This window comes from Micromys minutus (assembly GCF_963924665.1).
Source record: "Micromys minutus genome assembly, chromosome: 1".
NCBI lineage: Eukaryota > Metazoa > Chordata > Mammalia > Rodentia > Muridae > Micromys > Micromys minutus.
In genome coordinates this window covers 201,002,817-201,024,312 of record NC_137969.1, presented here as the reverse complement: position 1 = coordinate 201,024,312, position 21,496 = coordinate 201,002,817, and the positions used below count along the sequence as shown (strand labels likewise).

General features: G+C 36.1%; 1 protein-coding gene across 1 annotated transcript in view; it reads left to right on the top strand.

The window, feature by feature from the left end:
• RALGAPA1 (Ral GTPase activating protein catalytic subunit alpha 1) overlaps positions 1 to 21,496 on the top strand; it is a 251,940-nt gene that overhangs the window by 6,472 nt on the left and 223,972 nt on the right. The window contains exons 2-3 of the mRNA XM_080934414.1: positions 17,625 to 17,735; positions 18,360 to 18,409. Coding sequence (XP_080790540.1) covers positions 17,625 to 17,735; positions 18,360 to 18,409 — 161 coding nt within the window. The remainder of the gene's footprint in view (positions 1 to 17,624; positions 17,736 to 18,359; positions 18,410 to 21,496) is intronic.

Genomic DNA, 21,496 nt, shown 5'->3' with positions numbered 1-21,496 from the left:
ACTAACTTTTAGAAATACTTTTATTTTGTCTGTATGTGTGTTTGCCTGCATGAGTATTTGTGTACCTCGTGTGTGCCTGGTGCCTGAGAGGACAGAAAAGGTCTTAGGAACCCCTAGTAATGAATTTACAGCTGGTTGTAAGCCACCATGTGGGGGCTGGGAATCAAACTCAGGACCTTTGGGAAAACAACCAGTGTTTTTATTCACTGAGCTGTCTCTCCACCTCACACCCTTCTTGCACCTTGGGTGAATTTTATTGGTTTTCTTTTTTTCTTTTTCTTTTCTTTTTTCTCCCTTGCCTTCTTCAACTGACTAGGAAGTGGATACTTTTTGATAGACTTTTTTTTTTTTTTTAACGAGAAAGAAGAGAGAAAACTGGTAAGTATGCATTTGAGGAAAGCAAGCACTCTACTGACTAAGCTACATGCACCAGACCCACTTTTACTGACTGGTTGGTTGGCTGCTTGCTTGCTTTAGAGACAGGGTATTGTTATGTAACCCAGGCTGACCGGGCATTCACTGTATGCTGGCCTTAAACTTGAAATACTCTTCCTGCCTCAGCCTCCAGAATGCTAAGATGACAGGAGTACATAATCATACTTAGTGAGAAGTCTTTTAAAAACATAACCCTATTAATCTGCCTTTTAATAGAGATGTTTGGGATTATTGCATTTAATGTGATTAAGTTTGAGTCTTCCATTTTGTTTTTTGTTTTCTTTTTGTCCTATCTGTTAGTTCCATCTCCCCCTTTCTCTCCTCCCCTTTTTGATTAGTTCATAGCATGTACCTGTAAACCTGTCAGGGTCTACACCTCTAAGTAATGTTACCCCAGTTTGCATTTAAAACCCTTGAAAAACTATACTTTGGTTGCCCCACTTTGAGCATTCATGATTTGGTTACCAGCTTTTACCTATGTGCTTTAAATCCAACACTATATTAATTTATCTAAGCAAATTGTTAACTTTGTAGGATTTTTAAGGTTTTTCAGGGCTGAGTATAGAATCCAGGGCTTCACAAATGCTCCGTATATGTTCTGCCACTCAGCTACACCCTAGCCTTTGTAAGATTTGTAAATGACTAAAAGGTCTCAAATTTCTTCATTTAGTACAATTTTTAGTACTATTCTTTTACGTAGAAACTGTGTCTATTCTGTGTAATTTTATTTGTGCTTAAAAAACTAACTTTTCCTTTATGGTGATGGTCTGCTAGTGAAAACCTATTTTATTTTTAATACTTTTCTTTGGAAGACAGTTTTGCTATGTTTAGAATTCTAGTTCTATGGGCTTCTCCTGACCCCTCTGTTCTTTAAATATTTTATTTCACTGTCTCCTTGCTTACAGTGTTTCTGGTAAGTCTTTTTTTCATCTTAATCACCTCCTATATATAATATACCATTTCTTTTCCTATGGTTGCTTTTAAGATTTTTTTCCCCTCTTTAGTTGTGAGCCATTAGATTATTTTTATGTATCTTGATATTTATTGAGCATCTTAGATGCAAGTGGTAGCCTGTGGCAGAGGGCAGCTGTTTACAGCACCACGGACAGGGAGCAGCCAGTGTGGGGATAATACACTTGTGAGGTACTTTTATCTGTCTGCAGAGACTTTCTTTCTTTAGCTCTGCCCTGCCTTCTAGGTTTCAAGAACTGCCCACAAATAGCATCATTACCTGGATGCAAAGCTTTTGAAACAAAAGATTCAAACAATAACTCTGATTAATGTACTTAATAGAACAAACTGCTTTAAATACAGAAAACTATCCTTGCACCAGTATCTCATTTATTAAGGATTGTATTATAGCCAAGTAAGGAATGAGTAAAGTATGGAGTGAATAATTAGAGAAAGAACAACTTCACCTGTGAAGAAAGGAAACATTACCAGGTTAGAGATGAGCTGATTACAGCTCCAAGTCACTGAATTTGGTTCTTAAATTTCCTGGTAGCTCAGATGAACAGAGAAAGGTCATGTTACAGGTTTTTGGTGTCTTTAGAACAGAAAGAATTCATTATTTTTAGTTAAAAATTCTTAAAAATTTCTGTCTCTTTCACTCACTTGACTTAGGCCTAAATGTTCCTGCCTTGTCCTCCCAGGTACTAGCATTGCACTGTGCCTGGCTTTGAAACCTTTTTCCTATTTCATTTGGGATGTATGCATGTCATGTGGATGCACTCATATACTTATTATACAGTAACTTTTGTTAAAAATATTTATGCTATAGAAATAGATCTTGGAGGAAATACTAGAATAGTTTAGCATTTTGTGTGAGTTATACTACCTTCTTCCAATTGACATGAATCTTATCTTTAATGATAAGAAGACAAATATAAATTTATATTAAGACCTTGGTTGAAATATATGGAACTTTTCCTCCCTTGAAACAAGGTCTCTCTATGTAGTCCTGGTTGTCTTGGAACTTGCTGTGTAGAACATGGTGGTCTTAGACTCACAGAGATCCTTTTGTCTCTGCTTCTGGGATTAAAGAATGATCCACCATTCCCAGTCTATGTGAGATATCTTTACATTGTCTCTTCAGCTAAATACTGCTCTTTTTGTTTGTGTGCATGAGAGTGAGGGTGCACGTGTGCATATGGAGGTCAGAGGTCAATGAAAGATACCTCAAATGTTCTTTTTTTTCTTTTTTTTTTTCTTTTTTGAGTCCGGGACTCATCTTTGGATTGGAGCTCACTGATCAGCCAAACTGGCTCTCTAAAAAACCTTACGGGTCCTTCTGTCTTTTGACTTTTCAGCTTTGGACTTATAGGTGCCTATAAAACCTCTACATGGGTTTTGGGGATTCAAACTCAGATCTTCTTTCTGTGTGTCAAGCACTTTACCAACTAAGCCCTGTTATGTTAATTTTTGTCTGTTCTTACTATCACTTTTTATTAAACTGTTTATTCATTGTTGCTTAATTTGTATGAGTTAACTGGTTGGTTTCTTTATGAAGATCTTTCTCTCTTTTTGAATTTCCATAAGGTGTTGTCACAACTGTTTTCAGCTCTTTCATGGATTCCCATTGTCAGGAAGATGAAGTTTAAATTTTTTTTCTGTTCTTTATTTTTTCTTTTTCTTCTCTTTTTTAAGTTCAAAAATTTTAACTTGTGTTTTAAATAATCAAATTATCTGATCTTAATGTTCCAACTGAGTGATGCAGTTGCATCTTAAAAATCAAAGGAATATAGTGGTACTTCATTTAGGTGAAACTCATTGACTAATCTGAGTCCCAGTTCTCTCCTGAAGGCAGATTTATGTTTTAGGGGGTGACACTTTCCATGGGTTACTCCTTTTATGCTACTGATACACTTACACATTCATCTGAAAATACTCTACGGTTTGGGATACATGTTGCTTGTTCATATTGTTCCTCAGACTTCTCATTGCTCTGATTTTCCACTTTCTGGTTGGTTGCTTGTGTGTGTGTGTGTGTGTGTGTGTGTGTGTGTGTGTGTGTGTGTGTTTGAGACAGGGTTTCTCTGTTGCCCTTTGTTTGACCTGGAACTCACTAAGTAGACTAGACTGGCCTCAAACTCACAGGATCCCCTTGTATCTGCTTCCTGAGTGCTAAGGAGACACAACCAGGACCAGTCCATTCCGTGTCATTGATTACACTTTTGTAGACTTTTCTTCTGTAGCCAAATCCTCAGTGTTCTGTTTGCAAGTCTTTTTTCTTCTACCTATATAATCTTTGAATAAATTGCCCTTGGCTTTAAATGCCAATATATTTACTGTTGATGATCCTGTTCAAATTCTAGGTTTTAATTCTGACTCATTTTCTAGTCTCAAAAGCAGTATCTTCACTTAAAAGACTCACCATACCTTAAACTCCTTTTAAATGTCCTAAGATCTTTTCTACTACATTGCCTTCCTCCTTTACCCCTAGTTAAACTCTGTGGGTTGTTACACTGTACATGCTGTACCAGTCTGACTTCCTGTCACTCTTCTCACCTGAAAGCTTCAACTTTTGCAACTTTCAAGGGAAATGTACACAGTTTCCGTCAAGCTTTTCTGGGTCAGTCATAGGAGCTGACATGACACTTCATGTACTCTGCTTATTCACCTCTAGTCACTTGATTCTTTGGTACTGAAAGACGCCCACAGAGAGGAGACCCTCAGTCAAGTCTCAGGATAACATGACCCCCCAAGAACTCAGGAGAGACCGTCCTTGCTGCAATTACACGAGGTTTTTTAATAGACTGGTGCACTGGGGTCCAGACTCATATCTCACACATGGGTAGAGGAGTCTGATCCCGAGTGACTGGGAGAAGGGGGTTTTAAAGGAAAAAAACACAACCCAGTGGGGAGGGAGTATGTCATTGGAGAATACCAAAAATACCAATGAAGAATCGTAAGGGAAATACCTGGTTTCTCAGGATTGCCTATAAGGTGAAAATTACCAGTGAAGAATCAGGAGGGGAACATCCGGTTTCTCAAGATTGTTTATGATGTGATATTTAACTTTTATGTTTTTATGGTCAGTTTCTGAAACAGAGTCACCCTGACCTTAAGGCCATAAATTCTTTTATGGCCAGCCAGTTCCTAGACTAGAAGGATAGTATTGCAGAGCTGGCTGGCCTACATTTTTGACTCTATTCTACCTGCTAGGTGGTCTTCTACTCTACCTGTTAGGGGGTCAGGCTTTATCCTGGTCTTTCAGTACCAGTAATATTTGCATGCCTAAGGAATACCTCAAGTTTTTCCTGAGCACAGAAATATCTTTTTGTATCCCTAAATTCAGTGTGGTGGCTTGCACTATATTTGGTGCTCAGTAAATACTGTCCAGTTCTTGAGTGGATACATTAAGTATGAGGAGAGCAAAACTGATGTGTGAATGTTCAATTGGCAGTGGGAGAAAATCATGGAGGTAAATAGTCTGATCAGAAAGAAAGTTGAGTTGTTTTAAATACCCATGTAAATGACTTTGACTCCGAATCTAAAGAATGTACTGTATAACGTAGAAGAACAGGCAAACATGGGCACACATCACCAGAACATTAACTGAAAAATTAGCAGGCAAACACACACATACGTCCAGGACACTAATTGAAAAATGTTTATAGCATTATAGAATGGGTGAAAGATACTTTCTGCCATTGAAAGACATGTTTATTTTCTTGTTTATAGTATTCAGCTTTTATAAAACTCATCTTAGGAGCCCAAAGAGATGTTAGCCTTAAAGTGCATCAGCCCCTCACTTTTTCCCCAACTGTGTAATAAAATTGACCCAGAGAGAAAGCTTGGTACAACAAATGGAAATTTCCAAGTACTGGTCTTGAGGATTGGAGCTATATAGGTGATGGATACATGACACATTGTTTGGAAGATGGAAGAGACAGACTGGATTCTTCTCTGCAGCTTCTGCAGGGAGACAGTGGTACTGGCTAGTGCTTTGCCCATTGATTTCAGACTCTGGGTATTCGATGTTTGAGAAAAGAACCTTTGATGTTTTGGGCTGTGATTTCATGAAGATAGTCACAGGAAGCTAGGAAAGTTTCTTGGCAGTTTTGGCCTTTTCTTCTCTACTGTATGTATTTGAAAATCAGCTGGCTAGCTTCCAGGAAAAGCTTGATTGGAAAAGCTTGATTGGATGTTTTGCTTTTTGAAACAATGTAAATTACTATATAGCTCTGGATGATTTTGAGAGGAAAATCCTCTTACTTCACCTCCTGCTTAACCTTACAAGCTTGTGCCACTGTGCTTGATGTTACTCATCTTTGTTTGTTTAAATTACAGTTAATATACAGACTTAATTTAGAGGAAATGCTTTAGTAGTATGTCCTCTCTGTTCTAAGGAGTTTTCCATTTACTTAAGTTTTTTTTTTTATTTTTAAGTTTGAGAATTAAAAGTATATTTTTTTATCCAGGAGAGATTTTTGCACACCTTTTAAAAACATAGCTGGAAGCAGTTACATTTTAGAAGGATGTTAATATTTAAAAGGACATTTGGGAGGAAGAGGTAGGACTACTACTATAGTAGACCATACCTGCTCTACAGTGTCAGAGTTTACTTCCAAAGGATGACTGTCCCGTTTCCCCCGTTTCCTACAGAAGGTGCTTGTAGATGAAGTGAGTGTTTAGATGAAGTTCAAGAAGAAAGTAGTTCTACAAGTTTGGGCTTGTGATGTAGAGTGTCAGTCTATCATGGGGCCTGACCCAGTACACCAAGTCACAGAAACAAACAAAACACCCTGAAATCTTTGAGTAAGTTCAGCAAAAGTAATAGTTTGCAGATTGATTTTGGAATTTAGCTCCATTTCAAAATGGAATATTATATGTCTAAAGATTTGTTGAAAGTTTTATGATGATAAGCATGTTGAGACTTCATGCATGTTAACACGTTATATCCCTGAATTACATGTTCAATCATTAATAGTTACTAAATAAGTAAGCTTTTCATGTAAACAATATCTGGTAGTTACATTTACCTATATTCTTGGTAAATTTTAGACTGGATATTTTTTATAGAAAAGTTGCTGTCATATATTGGTAATAATTTATTTACTTATTTTATTGGATATTCTTGTATTTGCATTTCAAATGTTATAACCTTTCTCCCCATTCCCATTCCCCCTTTCCCTCCCCTTGTTTCATGAAGTTGCTCCCTCTCGCAACCACCCTCTCCACCTCAGTGCCTTGGCATTCCCCTATATTGTGAAAACTTGCCTTCACTGAACCAAAGACCTGTTCTCCCATTGATGCCAGACAATGCTGTTCTCTGCTACATATGCAACTGAAACCATGGGTCTCTCCATGTGTGCTCATTGGTTGGTGTTTTAGTCCATGGGAGTTCTGAAGGGTTTGGTTGGTTGATGATGTTAATAATTTATTTTTGATTACTTAGTCTCTGACAGGCTCTAGATATGCATTTTACATGTATCACTTAATCCCTGCAGTAGCTTCATGTGACAGATACTAGTTAACTGCTGAGATGTGAAGACTAAATAGATAAACTCTAGACTGGATCCTGATTTTCGTTGTTTATTACCTAATACTTTAATCTTTAGCTTTTTGGTCTATGAAATTATTATAACAACGTCTCAAACAGAGACGGCACAAAAAATATATTTGAACCACAAAGCTTTTAGGGGGATTTGAAGCATTTTTCAGAGTTTAATGGACTCTTGAAACCTGATAAAATTAAATCACTTGTACCTCAAGGTAGAATACTTACCTCACACTTTCAAGACCTGGGTTTTGGCCACGCAAACACAAGACTAGATGCTATATCCTATTAAGTCAAGTAATGAAATTTGTTTTTAAGAATAAATGAGCCCTACATGCCTGGTAAAAATTAGCAACTTAGCAAATGATGAATTTCTGCTAGAAAACAAAGAAAATAAAGTTGACTGTTGGTGTTTTATTTCAGATAATGTAAGGAAAACATGCATTATATCTTCCCTTCATCCAAACCTAAGATAGAATAGCTAGGCTAACATGGTGTATTTGTTTGATTGGAATTTGTTGGTTTTGTCTGAATTCTTTTAAGGTAACGGCTGAAGGTTCCTGCTCATCTTTCTATCAAGTGTTCTTAGGGCTTTCTAGAAGCAACTAGGCTGTTAATGTAAGCTTTTAAAAAAATAATACATGTGCAGTTTTCTCATCAAACATTTTAAGAAACTAGCCATCTATGTTTATACCTATTCCTTTGAAAATTTAAAAACAATGGATCTAAGCAGTCATGTTCTAGACTCTAGAAGAAGTGGTGGCATGGTAATGCCAGCTGTAAAACATGCTATGCACATGAAAGAAAAGAAGGATTATCTAACATACTACCTTCATAGGGACATGGGCATTTGAGCTAAGCCTTGAAAGGTAATTAGAATTCGGTATGTGTACTTTAAGACCTCAGTTTGGATAGCAGAACACAGACATAAATACAGCAAAGTAGCTGGCCAGTACTCCTGGAAGATTTTTTTTTTTCCTGTAGAGTCAATTTTAATGGAAAAGATACATCTCAATAAAATTTTTAACGTGGCACTTAGAAAACATTGAAATAATTTAAATTAATATTAAATCTTTTTAAAAAACATTGTAATACTGAAAATAACTGTAAATCAGTATTTTCTTCCCTGAAAACTGACTGAATTCCGTAGCAAGTAGACATGAAGAGCAACATTCAGTCTCAAATGACCAACGTTCCAGTTCTTACTAACAAAATTCTTCTCAAAGAGAAGTTTTGTTTCTAGACCAACTATAAAATTTAAGGGGAACACCAAAACAAATGTAACAAAAACCTCAGAGAAGACTCATTATTTGAAATTTCCTAGGTTCGTTTAAAAATTTGAAAACATTATAATAGTATCAGTCACTTAACCTCTTGACTCCTAATACTCTTCATACTTAAACGTAATGTCTTAGTTTTCTACAAAATGCAATTTTTATACACTGTTTTGCTGAATGCTTTGTTGCCATCTCCTTCTGATTGCCTACCCTCTTTCAAGAAAGCTGATTTTAAGAATTAAAAAAAAAAACTTACTTGAAACACTAATTTGTGACAGACCACATGCTTCGCCACTACTGTCAATGTAGTCCTGTGTCTGATAGGGACTGAAACTAAGTCTTCTTGCTCAATGACTTAACCTCCGGTGATTAACGTCAGCCCTTCAGAATCACAGAAGAAAGAGGCTGGCACACACACTCAGCAGTTTCTAACAGCAGCTGACTGTAGCCTCCTCAGTTCCGTGCAGAGCCCCGAGGGCAGCACCCTGCCCATATAACAGCTGCACCTAGGCTGCTTCAGGCCTGACACCTCATGTGGACACTGCCTGCCTGTCCTACTGAGCTGTCCAGTTTCCCACTCCTCACAAGTACACAACACTGGACTCTTCTTGTCACATTTTACAAATTGTTAACATTTATCTTTTTCAGCATTTATGCTTTCTTCTCCCTGCAGTGTCCCTTGTAAAAGCAGTGAGTGACACCTGCTATACATCAATAGCACTTATAGACCTGGCCTCGGGAAACTTTACCTTAGTCTTCTAAGACTCAACCTCTCCTGGAAGATTTTAAAACAAAGCGCCAGGCTTCAGCTTCAGATACTCAGTTTCATTGTAAAGTGAATAGAAGAATTGGTGTAGTGGGTGATAATGTGTAGAGATGTAGAAATTTGATAAAAGGTTTTCATGGGGATTTAAGTAGAGATGATGCTTTTTCTTTGGTGCTATTGTTATTGGTGAATTTATATCAGAAATTCTCTACTCAGCCTATACACTGAAACGGTACCATTCCTTCTATAGTGAATGCTGCTGGAACACCAAATATAGTCTGTAAACTGGTGCAGGTGTACTTACAGATCTTCAACAAGGCAGTTAGACAACTTGAATATGTTGAGAGGTTCATCTTACGTTGACAGTGCCGTATCTTCCACATGTGCAATTATTGGACTATCATCAACTAGGGGATAGAGCATGTGCTTTTCACTTTACGTTAGTATTATTTATATTTAAATGTACAAATATACACAAAATTTCCCATATACAAACACTTTGATTTAAAGTATTTACATTGTGTGAAAACATATAATAGTATATGTTGGCTATATATTGTTGCTTATTTTGGACTTTAAAACTCCTAAAAGGCATATACATAATCTCTTCAGTATCCAAAAAAAAAAAAAAAAAAAAAAACTTTCACTGCTAGAGGAGTGATTTTATGAACTAAGATAGCTATTGTGGGTATGTACAACTAGTTATAAAATACTAATATTAATTTATTTTGATTATTCTGAAAACAGTATACTATTTTTATATTATAAAATAATGGTATTTTTATGAATAGTTAGGTACTCTTCAAAAAAGTGAAAGTCATGTTTTTTTTTCAGCAAACATTAGTCATATGGTGATACTATAGTTTGAAATTTCCAATTTTAGGGCAACTTTTACATTTTTAGTTCTTCATTAGATTTACTTCTTTTTATAAATAGTTGTTTTTAATTGGTTAGAAAGTTTAGCACTTACTGATTTAGTCAGGTAGGATGTCACAGGTTTCACAGATTGGGATGCTAGGGAATTGAATATTAGAGCTAGAAGAGACCACCAAAAGAAGAAGGAATTAGAAGAAGCATACACCTGTTAGCAGTCCTTCCCGTACTGGGTTCTCCTGGCAGCTATTAGTTATTTTCTATCTCTGGTTCTGGATGGATCAAACAAACAGTAGAACATGTATTGTCCTCTGTGTCTGGCTTCTTTTACTTAGCACAATGTTCTAAACAGGACTTACTCTTATGAGTGTGTGATACTTGTATAAATAAACTACATTTTGTCTATCTGTTTATCAGTTTGTGGATATTTAAATTGTTTGCCATGTTTGGCAATTATGAGTGATAATGAATATTTGTATCCTAGTAATAAACTTTTCAGGATATGTGGTAATTATTCTTTTAACATCTTAAAAAATCTTTCCAAATCATTTTCTAAAACAGCTATATCATTTATAGTAATAGCATCAATGAACAATTCAAATTCCCCACATTTTTGCCAACTCTTATTTTACATCCAGTCTGATTATAGCTTCATAGTGGTGCCTTTGACTCTGTGCTGTAGAGTGAAGCCAGGACCTCATTCATGCTATACTAGTGCTCGACTATAAAGCCATACTTCCAACCCTTTCTTTAGATTTCGGTGGGTTTTCCCTAGTGGCTAATGATGACAAACGTCTTTTTTCATGTTCTTTTTTTTTTTTTTTTTTTGGCTATTTGTATATGTTTTTGAAGAAATGTCTTATTCAAATATCCTACTCATTTTTATCTTGTTTTTTAACATTGTTATGAATTCTTAAAAATAAAGTTTGCAAGTGTTTTCTTTTCCATTCTGTAGGAAGACTCTTCACCATTTCTTAACAGTGTCCTTTGAAACAAGTAAACAGAAATAGATACCAAAGTCATTTTCTTTTTTCTTTTTCTTCCTGTAGTGTTGGCAGTCAGATCCAGGCCATGCAAAGTAAAGGCTGGACCTCTCTTCCACCTTTTTTTCTCCTAGTTTTTCTTTCATTACTTCTGCTTTTTATCTAAGAAATGATTTCTAGCCCAAGATTGTTTTCTTTGAAGAGTTATATTTACATCTGCCCCTTTTCAGTTTTTATTTTGCATATGGTTTGAGGTAGGAGTTATACTTGATTTTGTTACACATGTACATCCAGTTTTCTGAGCACCATTGCTTTTAAATGGTTAAGTTATTTTCGAACCCTTGTCAAAAGTAATTGACCAGTGTAAGGGTTTGTTTCTGGTTCCTTATTCTGTATGCCTTCACTCAAACCAGTTTTAATTATTCTGCTTTGTTTTTACTATATTTTATACATATTTTAGAGTCTCTGACTTTCTACAAATTATGAGTCAACTTGTCAATTTTAATAAAAGAGTAGTGTGGATTTGGGTAGGTGTTTTATTGATTCTAGATATATTTCTTAACATTTGTTTTGGTCTTCATTTATCTTTTTCAGTAGTGTTTTAGAGTTTTCTTATTTATCACCATAATCTTTATCACCATCATTGAGAACTAAATGCAGAGGGGATAAATCTAGAAGAACAGAGAGCTGAGACAGATAATATGAAAACTGACCAGCCTGATTGTTGACTCTTGCCTAGACTCATGAAACCTCTCTGCTTCTGGGAGGGCCTCTGCAATGGACAGTCCTGAGTCTTACTTTAGGCTTACTTTTGGATTACTAATCCTGTCTGCAGCTAAGGACAGTGTCGCATAGGTAGATGCAAAGATGAGTTCCTTCAGGGTTCCAGTTGGGAATGCTTGTCCTGGCCCTTTAGAGCTGACTCTTGCCAGTGTCCTGCTGACTGCTTGGAGTCTGTGAACATTCCAGTGTAACTGCTTCACATAGGTTTTCAGCACACTGAATGCTATTCAGGTCTGATTTGAGAGTTCTTCAATCTCAGTGTTTTCTTTGTCAGGTTGCAGCATATAGTTAGTTCAGGGCTAGTTGGTCTGAGTGTTCTGGAGAGTGATTTAGAGGGTTCTGGCTGCTCACCTATGGCAGCATCAGGAGCAGCAGCAGAAGCAGTACTCTCTAAGATGGCATCTTGCTTCTGCCTTGTCAGTGCTTAGCACCCTGTGCTAGGGGAATGAGGTTTCTCCAAGCTTCCCTGCTGTTGCTGCTCTGGGTATGGCTTTTCCCCCTGCGGTATATAGTTTCTGTTTCTTTTCTGATGGCTGTTTATCAATTTTGCTGAGATAATTTCCTGGAGATGGTGGCCATCCATGCCTGAGTATGGTCTGCCATTTTCAGTCCAACATTATTAATTTTAAAGATTTATTTTTATCTTATGCATATGACTGTCTTTCTGTATATATGTATTCTACATGTATGCTTGGTGCCTATAGAGGCCAGATGCGGGTATTGGATCTCCTGAAACTGTTACAGATGGGTGTGAGCTGCCATGTGGGTGGTAGGAATCAAACCTGGGTCTTCTGCAAGAGCAGTATGTGCCTATAGTGTCTGCTATTTTTTTTTTTTTTTTTTTTGGTACTTTATCTAACTTCCGTCTTTACTTAGATTTTTAAAGTATCTTTTTCATGACTATCCCCTAATAGTTGGGTTTTGAGTTTAAGTGTAAAAGGACTGTTTCTGTTCCCCCAGTTTGCTGTATATATTTTCCAGTCTTTCCCCTGTTGGGTCTCAAATTGGGCTGGAACCTTAGCTTTTAGACACAAGCATTGAAAACCCACCACACTAGTGTAAATTTTTTTCCTCCTCAGAATTCTTTTGATTTAGGTTTTTTATTTTGAAATAGTTGTACAAAACTGAAAGCTTCCTAGTTACAAACAAACAAACAACAACAACAACAGACTTGTATCAAATATATTTGTTGTGGGAATCTTTTCTGGACTAAGAACTCCAACACCAATCAGAGTGGAAGAGAGATGTCACCAGAAGCCAGGACAGCTCCTGAAAGGCTGCTAGGCTGGGTCTAGTTTCTTGTATTCTCATTTTATACTCTAAAAACACAATGTGGGGTGGGCAGGCAAGCAAGACTTTACCCAAGTGTACCTGGCAGTCAGTAAGTTGTTAAAGGCAACAGCCCATTGTTTGGCTATTTCTCCAGGTTATTCTGTTCTAGGCAGCAAATAAAGTCATGCTTAGCAAATCTGCAATGCAGGCAATGCTTGAAGTAAGTCACTAAATAAACCGATAAGACAGTATCTAATAATTGCTTTTTTCTACCTTACTTTTCATTTGCCTTCTTCAATTTGTAATTCTTGTTGCCTTTAATTGATGTTGCCAGTATGATTATCTGGTTGGATCCACACACATATCCACATATAATCTCATATATAACCAATTTAATAGTTTTACAGTGTGTATGTGTTTTATGAAATACTTTGTAGATTTTTTTTAAAGACAGGACTAATGTGTGACACACTGGCCTTAAACTCTCTGTATAGTAAGGAAAGTCCTTGAGCTCCTTATCTTCCAGTTTTGCTATGCTAGACAAGCGCTTTCTCAACTGAGTTGCATCTGCAGCCGGGTATTTGTGGTAAATTCTCGCTGTATAGCCCTGGCTGGCCTAGAATTTGCCATGAAAACTTGACTAGCCTTGAATACACACCAAGGTCTGGGAACAAAGGTGTGCGCCACTGTGCCTGGGTTTATTTTATTTTTAAAAATGGGTGAGTGTGTGTGTCCATGTCCATCCTCTCTCCATGCTGCACTTTGGAGGTTGAAGGACAGCTTGAAGAAGCTGGTTCTGTCCAGTTAACTGTCTTAACTGGACAGGTAGCACAGTAACTTTCCCTTTATGTGTTCTTTTCCTGGGTAGTTATTTACTATGCTGTTTGTTCATCTGGTGCTTTACTCATTTTCTTAAGTTCAAAGCTTTTCTGTATTCGTCCCCCATAGTGTCAGAAGTTATTCATCTCTTCCTTTTCTGATTACTGTTTGTCTGTGTCTCTACTCATCCAGCCTGCTTTCTCTGTTTCTGTTTTCCTCTTTTCTTCTCCACTTTCATTTTTAAACTCATTAAGTTACTTGTACACTTTTTATTCAGCATTTTAAAGTTTCTTTTTATTACTGGAATGTATGTACAGGTTTATACACATGTGTGGGTACCTTCAGAGACCAGAAGAGAGTGTTGGATCCTTTAGTGCATGAGTTACAGGTGGTTGTTAGCTACCTCACATGAGTGTTTGCAACTGTATTAGTTAGGGTCCCCAGAGGAACAGAACTTATAGAATGAATGGGATTTATTAAAGACTTATAGGCCACTGAGTAGTCCAACAGTGGATGTCTACCAATATAAGGCCAGGGATTGGGTAATTGTTCAGTTTACCAGGCTGGATGTCTCCGCAGTCCCGATCTGGGGCTGGATTCCTAGAAGATTCCTAGAGAGCTGCTAGACTTCAGTCTGTGTTGGAATCCTGAAGAAGTAGGTTCTGATACAAGTGAAGGAATGCCTCAGCATCAGGACAGATGAGTAAGGAGGGCAAGCAGGCAAAAAGCAAAAGCTTCCTCCTTTCATGTCCTTTCGTATGGACTGCCACCAGAAGGTGTGGCCTAGAGTTACAGTAGGCCTTCCCAATCAAGATGAAATCAAGAAAATTCCTCATACATGGCCCAGGTGCTTAGGTTTTAGTTGATTCCAGATATAGTCTGGTTAACAGCCAACATTAGCCATCCCAGGATCCAAACTCTGGTCCTCTGAAAAAGAAGCCAGTGCTCTTAACCATTAAGACATCTCTTTAACCCTTTATCCAGCATCTCAGTGTTGCTCAGAAAGTGGTTTATTAATAAGCCATATATTGTTGGGTCCATCCTCATCATTACTGATTGTGTTAAAATGATTTGCAAAGTTTACTAAGTATAGAAGCAGATTATTTATGTTACATCTTACAGGTTAGTAAAATATACCACTAATTGAGGAACAGTTCTAAATGGCAGTTACTGTTTAATAGATGAAGGATAATTGTAAAATTTTATAATTATCTTTAAAAGTTTTTTTTAAAAGTTATCCATTTTTCTTAAAGCCAAAAAGAAACATCTGAGAAATTTAATTGATGGAAACTAAAGTCTAGAATTATCTTGCTACTTTAAAATTTCCAAAGATCTACAAAGTCTGAATTATTTTTAAAATTCAGAAACTTTAACTTGGATTTCTGGTGAAATGTATATTTAGTTTCTTTAGAAAAATACTATCTCACAGACACTTCTAAACAGAAGTGTTTGTGAAGATAGGTAATATTTTGACCCCCCCTTTTTTAGTGTGTGTGTGTTTATTACCCTGCAAAACACTTCTGCTAGATGAAAATGGTAAAGGTTTGCTGCAGAAAGTTAGGCACTGGCTACTGTGGCATGATTAATACTCAGTTTGCAAAGGAAGTGAGCCTTTACAGTTAGTGGGGCATCTGGAAACAGTAAAATTTGATATTGTGGCTCAAAGTAGGTGGAGTGTTTCTGTTGCCTCTCTATAACTGTACTTCTTTCTGTGTCTTTTCTCTTGAATTAGTCCAAGAGTTTTCTACAAAAGTTTTAAAAGATTTATTTATTTATTTTATTTATATGAGTACACTGTAGCTGTCTTCAGACACACCAGAAGAGGGCATCAGATCTTATTACAGATTGTTATGAGCCAGTGGGCGCTGGGAATTGAACTCGGGACCTCTGGAAGAGCAGTAGTTCTCTTAAACCACTGAACCATCTCTCCAGCCCCTGTACTAATTTTTTTTTAGATAGACGTATTTTACATGTATGGATGATTTGCCTGCTTATCAGTCTGTATCCTGTGTATGCATAGTGTTTGTGGAGGCTAGAAGAGGGTATTGTCTCTCCTGGAGCTGGAGTCAGATGTTTGTGGGTACTAGGAACTTGGGTTCTCTGCAGCTGCACCACATGCCCTTAATACTGAGCTATCCTTAGAATCCAACTAAGTGAAGGCTTCTTATATTTTACCTTCTTTTTCCTGTGTTTTATTCTGCTATGTAAACTTCATGAATTTACTATAAAACATCTTATCAGAATTTTTGTTTGCTATTGTGTCTTTAAAATAAATATAGAGGAGCTGGAGAGATAGTTCAGTGGTTATGAGAAAGTAGTACTGTTGCAGAGGACCAGAGTTCGGTTCCCAGCACCCTCATCAGGTAACTCACAGTCACCTGTCACTTTAGTACCAAAGAATCCAGTGCCCTCTTCTGGCCTCCACAGACAACAGCACTCATATGCACATACTTGCACACAGATACACAGGCATATATATTATTTAAGGTACAAATGAATCTTAAAGTAAAAGAACAAATTAGCTGGTCTAGCTATATAGCCCCAAGAGCTCGAATTTTATTCTTCCATCTTAAGCACCACCAAAATGTCAGGAATGTGTCACTGTGCCTGGCTTCTAGTACTTGTTTGTTAGCATTAGCCAAGTGTGCAGCTTCCCGGCTTTGTTAATACCCATATGGGAAGGAAATTGAGGGACAATATCTTGGCTCCTAATATGTTGGGAAGTCTTGGATTGAGTCATGTTTGCTTTGGTTTTGTTTTGTTATTCACATTTTCTTGTTTCTCTTGGGACATTACTTGTATTTTTAAACATTTTAGAAAACATACTTCCTTCTTATTTTAAAGTTCTTCATTGTACTCAAAAGGAAAATGTTTTTCTTATCGCAGTAGTTTAAATTTTTTATTTTTATATTCTATAAAATATATTTGTATTCTGTGACTATTAGTCTTCTGTTGCACTCATGTAATAGGTAGTTTTTATTATGGAGACTATACAATACAGCTGTTCAGAGCTGGACAGTAGATGGTGTTCATTTAGAACTTTGAAGGAGCTCTGTGTTCTAAATTCCCATATATGGTACGTGTCATTTCACTTTCATAATCTAACTTTCTGTTGTGTATGTCATTGTATGTTTTGTTTGCATGCTACACTGACAAATCCTTGAGAGCAGTCTCAAGGATTTATAATCCTCAAATGCTCATTTATAAAGCTATTGTTATCTATTTACTTAAGTACCAGCATTATTTTTACAAATAGTTCTTAAAACTGTTAGGGAAATATTAGAAAAGCTGAAGCCACGAATTGAGAATAGACCTTTTAAAAAAAGATTTATTTATGTAAATATTTTATTTATATTTTTTGCATGTATAATCTGCACACTAGAAAAGGGCATTATTGGTGGCTCTGAGCTACCCTGTAGATGCTGGGAATTGAACTCAGGACCTCTAGAAGAGCAGCTAATGCTCTTAATTGGAACCATCTCTCCAGCCCTGAAAAATAGATCTTTGAGATACTGATTTTGAGTAGTCCGTCAGTCTGTCTCTGTCTTACACAACAGGGTCTTACTATACTTCTCAGGCTAGCCTTGATTTGATCTTCTGCTTAAGCCTTCAGAGTACCTAGCATTACAGCTGTGCTCCATTGCACAGTTTGACATTGATTGCTTCAAACAAACACACACACACTATGGTAACCTGACCAATTTTTTTCAAAACTAAAACTGAAATATATAAAGGTTAAAATTGTAAAAATAAGGAAACACATAGAAGTATTTGTACCATATATTTGAATTTGATAGAATTTCAGGTGCAGATATTTGACCTTGAAGGAAATTTGGCACTATAAATGTTTGCTAATCACGATTTAACCTTCATAAACTAATTACTAAGAGTTGTTTGTTGTTGTTCTTTTTCAGAGAATGCAGAATCTATTGACCTTAAACAGTTTTTTGACCAACATTTTTCACATATATATTATGTGTTTTTTGAAAATTTTGTGACTATTGAAGCTAGTCTTAAACAGAAAGGTAAGATATTAATGTGTATTCTGGCTTATGTTTATGTTTCTAGTAGTCATAAGCATTAACTTAAAAAGAGGATTTGGGCATTAAAATTTTAGTATTGTTTTATTTTGATACCTTTCAGATGTTTTTGAAAGGAAACTTAACAGACTCATGGCTATTGTTTTGTGAAGGCTTGGAACATTTGCATTTTCTGGATCAAGTTACCCAACCTACCTTCTTTGTTCTGCCCTAGAAATATTTTAATAGCAATAGTAATAGTGTTTTTATAATCAAAGCTTATTTAGAACTCATAGTATGTGATGACTTGTTATTAGATATAAGAATAAGCCAAGTTTTTTTTTTTTTTTTTTTTTTAATCATGGGGATTGAATCCAAGACTTTGTACATGCTAAGTGTGGATTTTTATCACTAAACTACTCCCAACTCCTAGAACTAGAATCTATATTTAGAACAACTATGCTAAAGAGAGAGGGATTATAATATTATCTATATAATAAATAGACCATACTTTAGCATTTTGCTAAAGAATCACTAAAGAAAAACTCAGTGGTTGAAATATTTAAGTTTATTAAGTAGTTGTTAACAGTGAGTACATTTAAAGTATTTTTTCTGTTCAAAATATTTCAGGTCACAAGTCTCAAAGAGAGGAATTAGATGCTATACTTTTTATTTTTGAGGTAAGTGCTATGAGTCATACCATTTAAACTTTTTCAAAAAATGATTCTGAGAATATAAATAAATATATTAAAATATTCAGACATTAAGTGAAATATAGTTAATCTGCCAGCCTTTTGAAGAACTTACTTAATTACCTTAAAGATGTATCTGGCTGAACTTGTGTATTTTTGAGGTATAATGGTTGTTTTAGCAACAAAATGTTTATGCATTTGACAATATAAAATTAATCTGACAGTATATTTGTAAAGTGAAATTTTAATTTGTGTAGTTTACACAGATTTTTGTTTTTTAACCTCTAGAACTGAAGCTATTAAATAGGCTTATGGGATATATCATTTTTTAAATTTGTCTGTTTTGCTTTTGTTCTTTTTAAGATTCAATATGAAACCCTGAGTGGTCTGAAACTTGCTATATAGACCAGGCTGGCCTTTAACTTGCACAGATCTTCCTGCCTCTGGTCTCAAGTGCTGAGACTACAGGTGTGTGTTGCTGTGCCAGGCTGTGTCATTTAGTTCTGGTCCAGGGCCGTACAGTGGAGATGTGACAGGTCTACTCACTCCAGATAGAGAAGTGGTGGAAGATCAAATGATGCCACACCCAAGTTCAGCTCTGTGAACCAGTGAATTATTGGGGCTACAGGAGTATGGACAAAACGTTACTTACAGAAGCATGAATGACTCAAAGGCAGCTACAATACTGAAAGCACACTCCAGAGAGTTGGAACCCTAGGGCTTTGTGCAAGGCATGCAGGCAGCCTGATATGTGTGAGATTTCTCCTTGGCAATATTACTGTTTATGTGACCTTCAGGTGCCAGAGGGGGTGCAAATATAATTTTCAGGGACTTTCTGACACTTGTGAGTTATTTTCTTCCTGAGCCTTAAAGAAATCACTTTAGAACTTCCTGAGTTTTAAGGAGCTTCCTTCTAGGATGGACTCTGTGAATTTGGAGGAAATTGCTATACAACACCTGTAGTTCATACTTGCCTTGAATTTCTGCTTGGTCTTCCTACACCAAGTTTTGGGATTAAAGGCATATATCACCTCGGCTCATCATTTCTGCTCCAATGGCTTTTTATTATAAATTTGAACAAAATAGCCTTGTTTTGTAAATTCTTATTTTTATATCACTTTGAATTAGACTGGGGCAAATATTTGTTAACAAACAGAAAACATAGCTTAGAGGTTCATAAGCGCTACTAAAATTGTTTTTTTTTTTTAGCACATTCAAAAATGAAACCCCTTTCATCCCTGTTTTAAAATTACTTAATATCAGAGGAAATAGTCACAGAAATATTCTTATTTTTATGAAAATTTAGAGACTGGTCGAAATCCAATGATTTAGATTAGAGCTGATGACTTGAGGGATCAAGAGAGAGCATAAAACCTATTTCCCATAGTTGAGATGTTGTGCTCCTGTAGTCCTGATACTCAGTGAGAGAGGAGGAGGCCGGCCACCCAATAGAGTAAGACTATTTCTAAAACTAAAATGCCTGGACATACAGTTCAAACCTTTGAGAGCCTGAGGCAGGAGAGTTGCAACTTTTAGTCCAGCTTGGGCTACATTGTGAGAACCTTTCTCAAGAAGAATAAGAAAAACAAAACAAAGTGCCAGACATAGTAACTGATATTCTGAACTTAATTTTCATTGATCTTGAATCCTTTGAAACCTGATTGGATATTTGGCAAAGAAACTACATTTTAAGTAGAATAGTAAACAGCTGTTTTGGGGGAAAATAAGTGTCCCCGAAGAATGCAAGATAATGGTTGCTCTGTGTTCAGGAAACAAGGTAACTGATAAATTAAGAACATTTCTTTTCAGAAAATGGAAATTAGAGAAAAAAATATTAAAAATAATACTTTCCTATGTGTAACAGGTTATGGATCATTAAATTTCATCAGAAAAAAGTTATGAGATCAAAGTGGTTGGTTTTCTCAGGGGCTGGTGGTCTGTGTTGCTTTTATTCTCCTTTAGATTGAATCTGAATGCTAAGTACTCATTCTGTCTAGGATAAAGGAAAACCTCAAGCCCTGGGATTTTCATCTTTAAAAAAACATTTAACATTTTTACTGATTTTCTTCTTAAAGTTGGATGATCATGTATAGTGTCTAATGATGAAAATGTAAATCATAAAGTGACTACTTTCTGGTTAAAAACATAACTGTATGTGATGTTCATATGGAACAAAATTGGATTCTTTTTTCTGTAATTGAAGGCACATAAAACTTGTATTTCTTTAATCCACACTAGAAATTAAAATCATAAGCTAAACATGGTGGCTGTGTGCCCATAACCATTGAAGATTATGATTTTAAGGCCAACCTGATTTAAATCCTGTTTCTAAATACATAAAGTTAAATCTAAAGTATAATTGATCAGAAGTTAAGGCTGTTTTTGAGTAGCTCACAAACTTAACTTTTCAACCTTTCTATAATTTTATCTTTTTTCACACCAAATGTTTTTATTAGCTAGCCGTGGGAGACATGTAGGTAAATTTATGTTTCAGTGTTTGTACACATGTGTGTGGGACACATTCCATGGCATACAAGTTGTGCCAGCTTTGTGAAGTTAGTCATCTCCTACCTTTACATGAGTTCCAGAGATCCAGCTCAGGGTTTTGCAGAGTCTTTCTTGATGAACTGTCTGTCTGTCCCTATGCTTTATATTTTCTTTATTATTCTCTCTTTTGGAATGGACTAAAGGCAATTGTATCAAAAAGAAAAAACAAACATGTAAGTGCCAACTAGCTTTTGGTCAGAATAGCATAAATGCACAGGCATGGAAATAGGCATATTGAAGTTACAGTCTTGGTCCATCCACTTGCTAGATTTCTGCGCTAAGCACACTACTCAGCCCATTTCTTTATTGGTCAAGAGAGATGTTTGGGTTGATTACAAGGATAACGGGACACCATTGTATAAAGTATCTATAGTTTGAGCTTATGAGTGAGTGTCCTTAAATGACATGGCTAAGTAATACTTTTAACAGCACCAATAACAACATGCACGATGTCATTCAGCAAGTGGTAATGACTGAGTCTATTTTAGTAATTAACTGTTAATCTACATAATACGTAGAAAATGGATA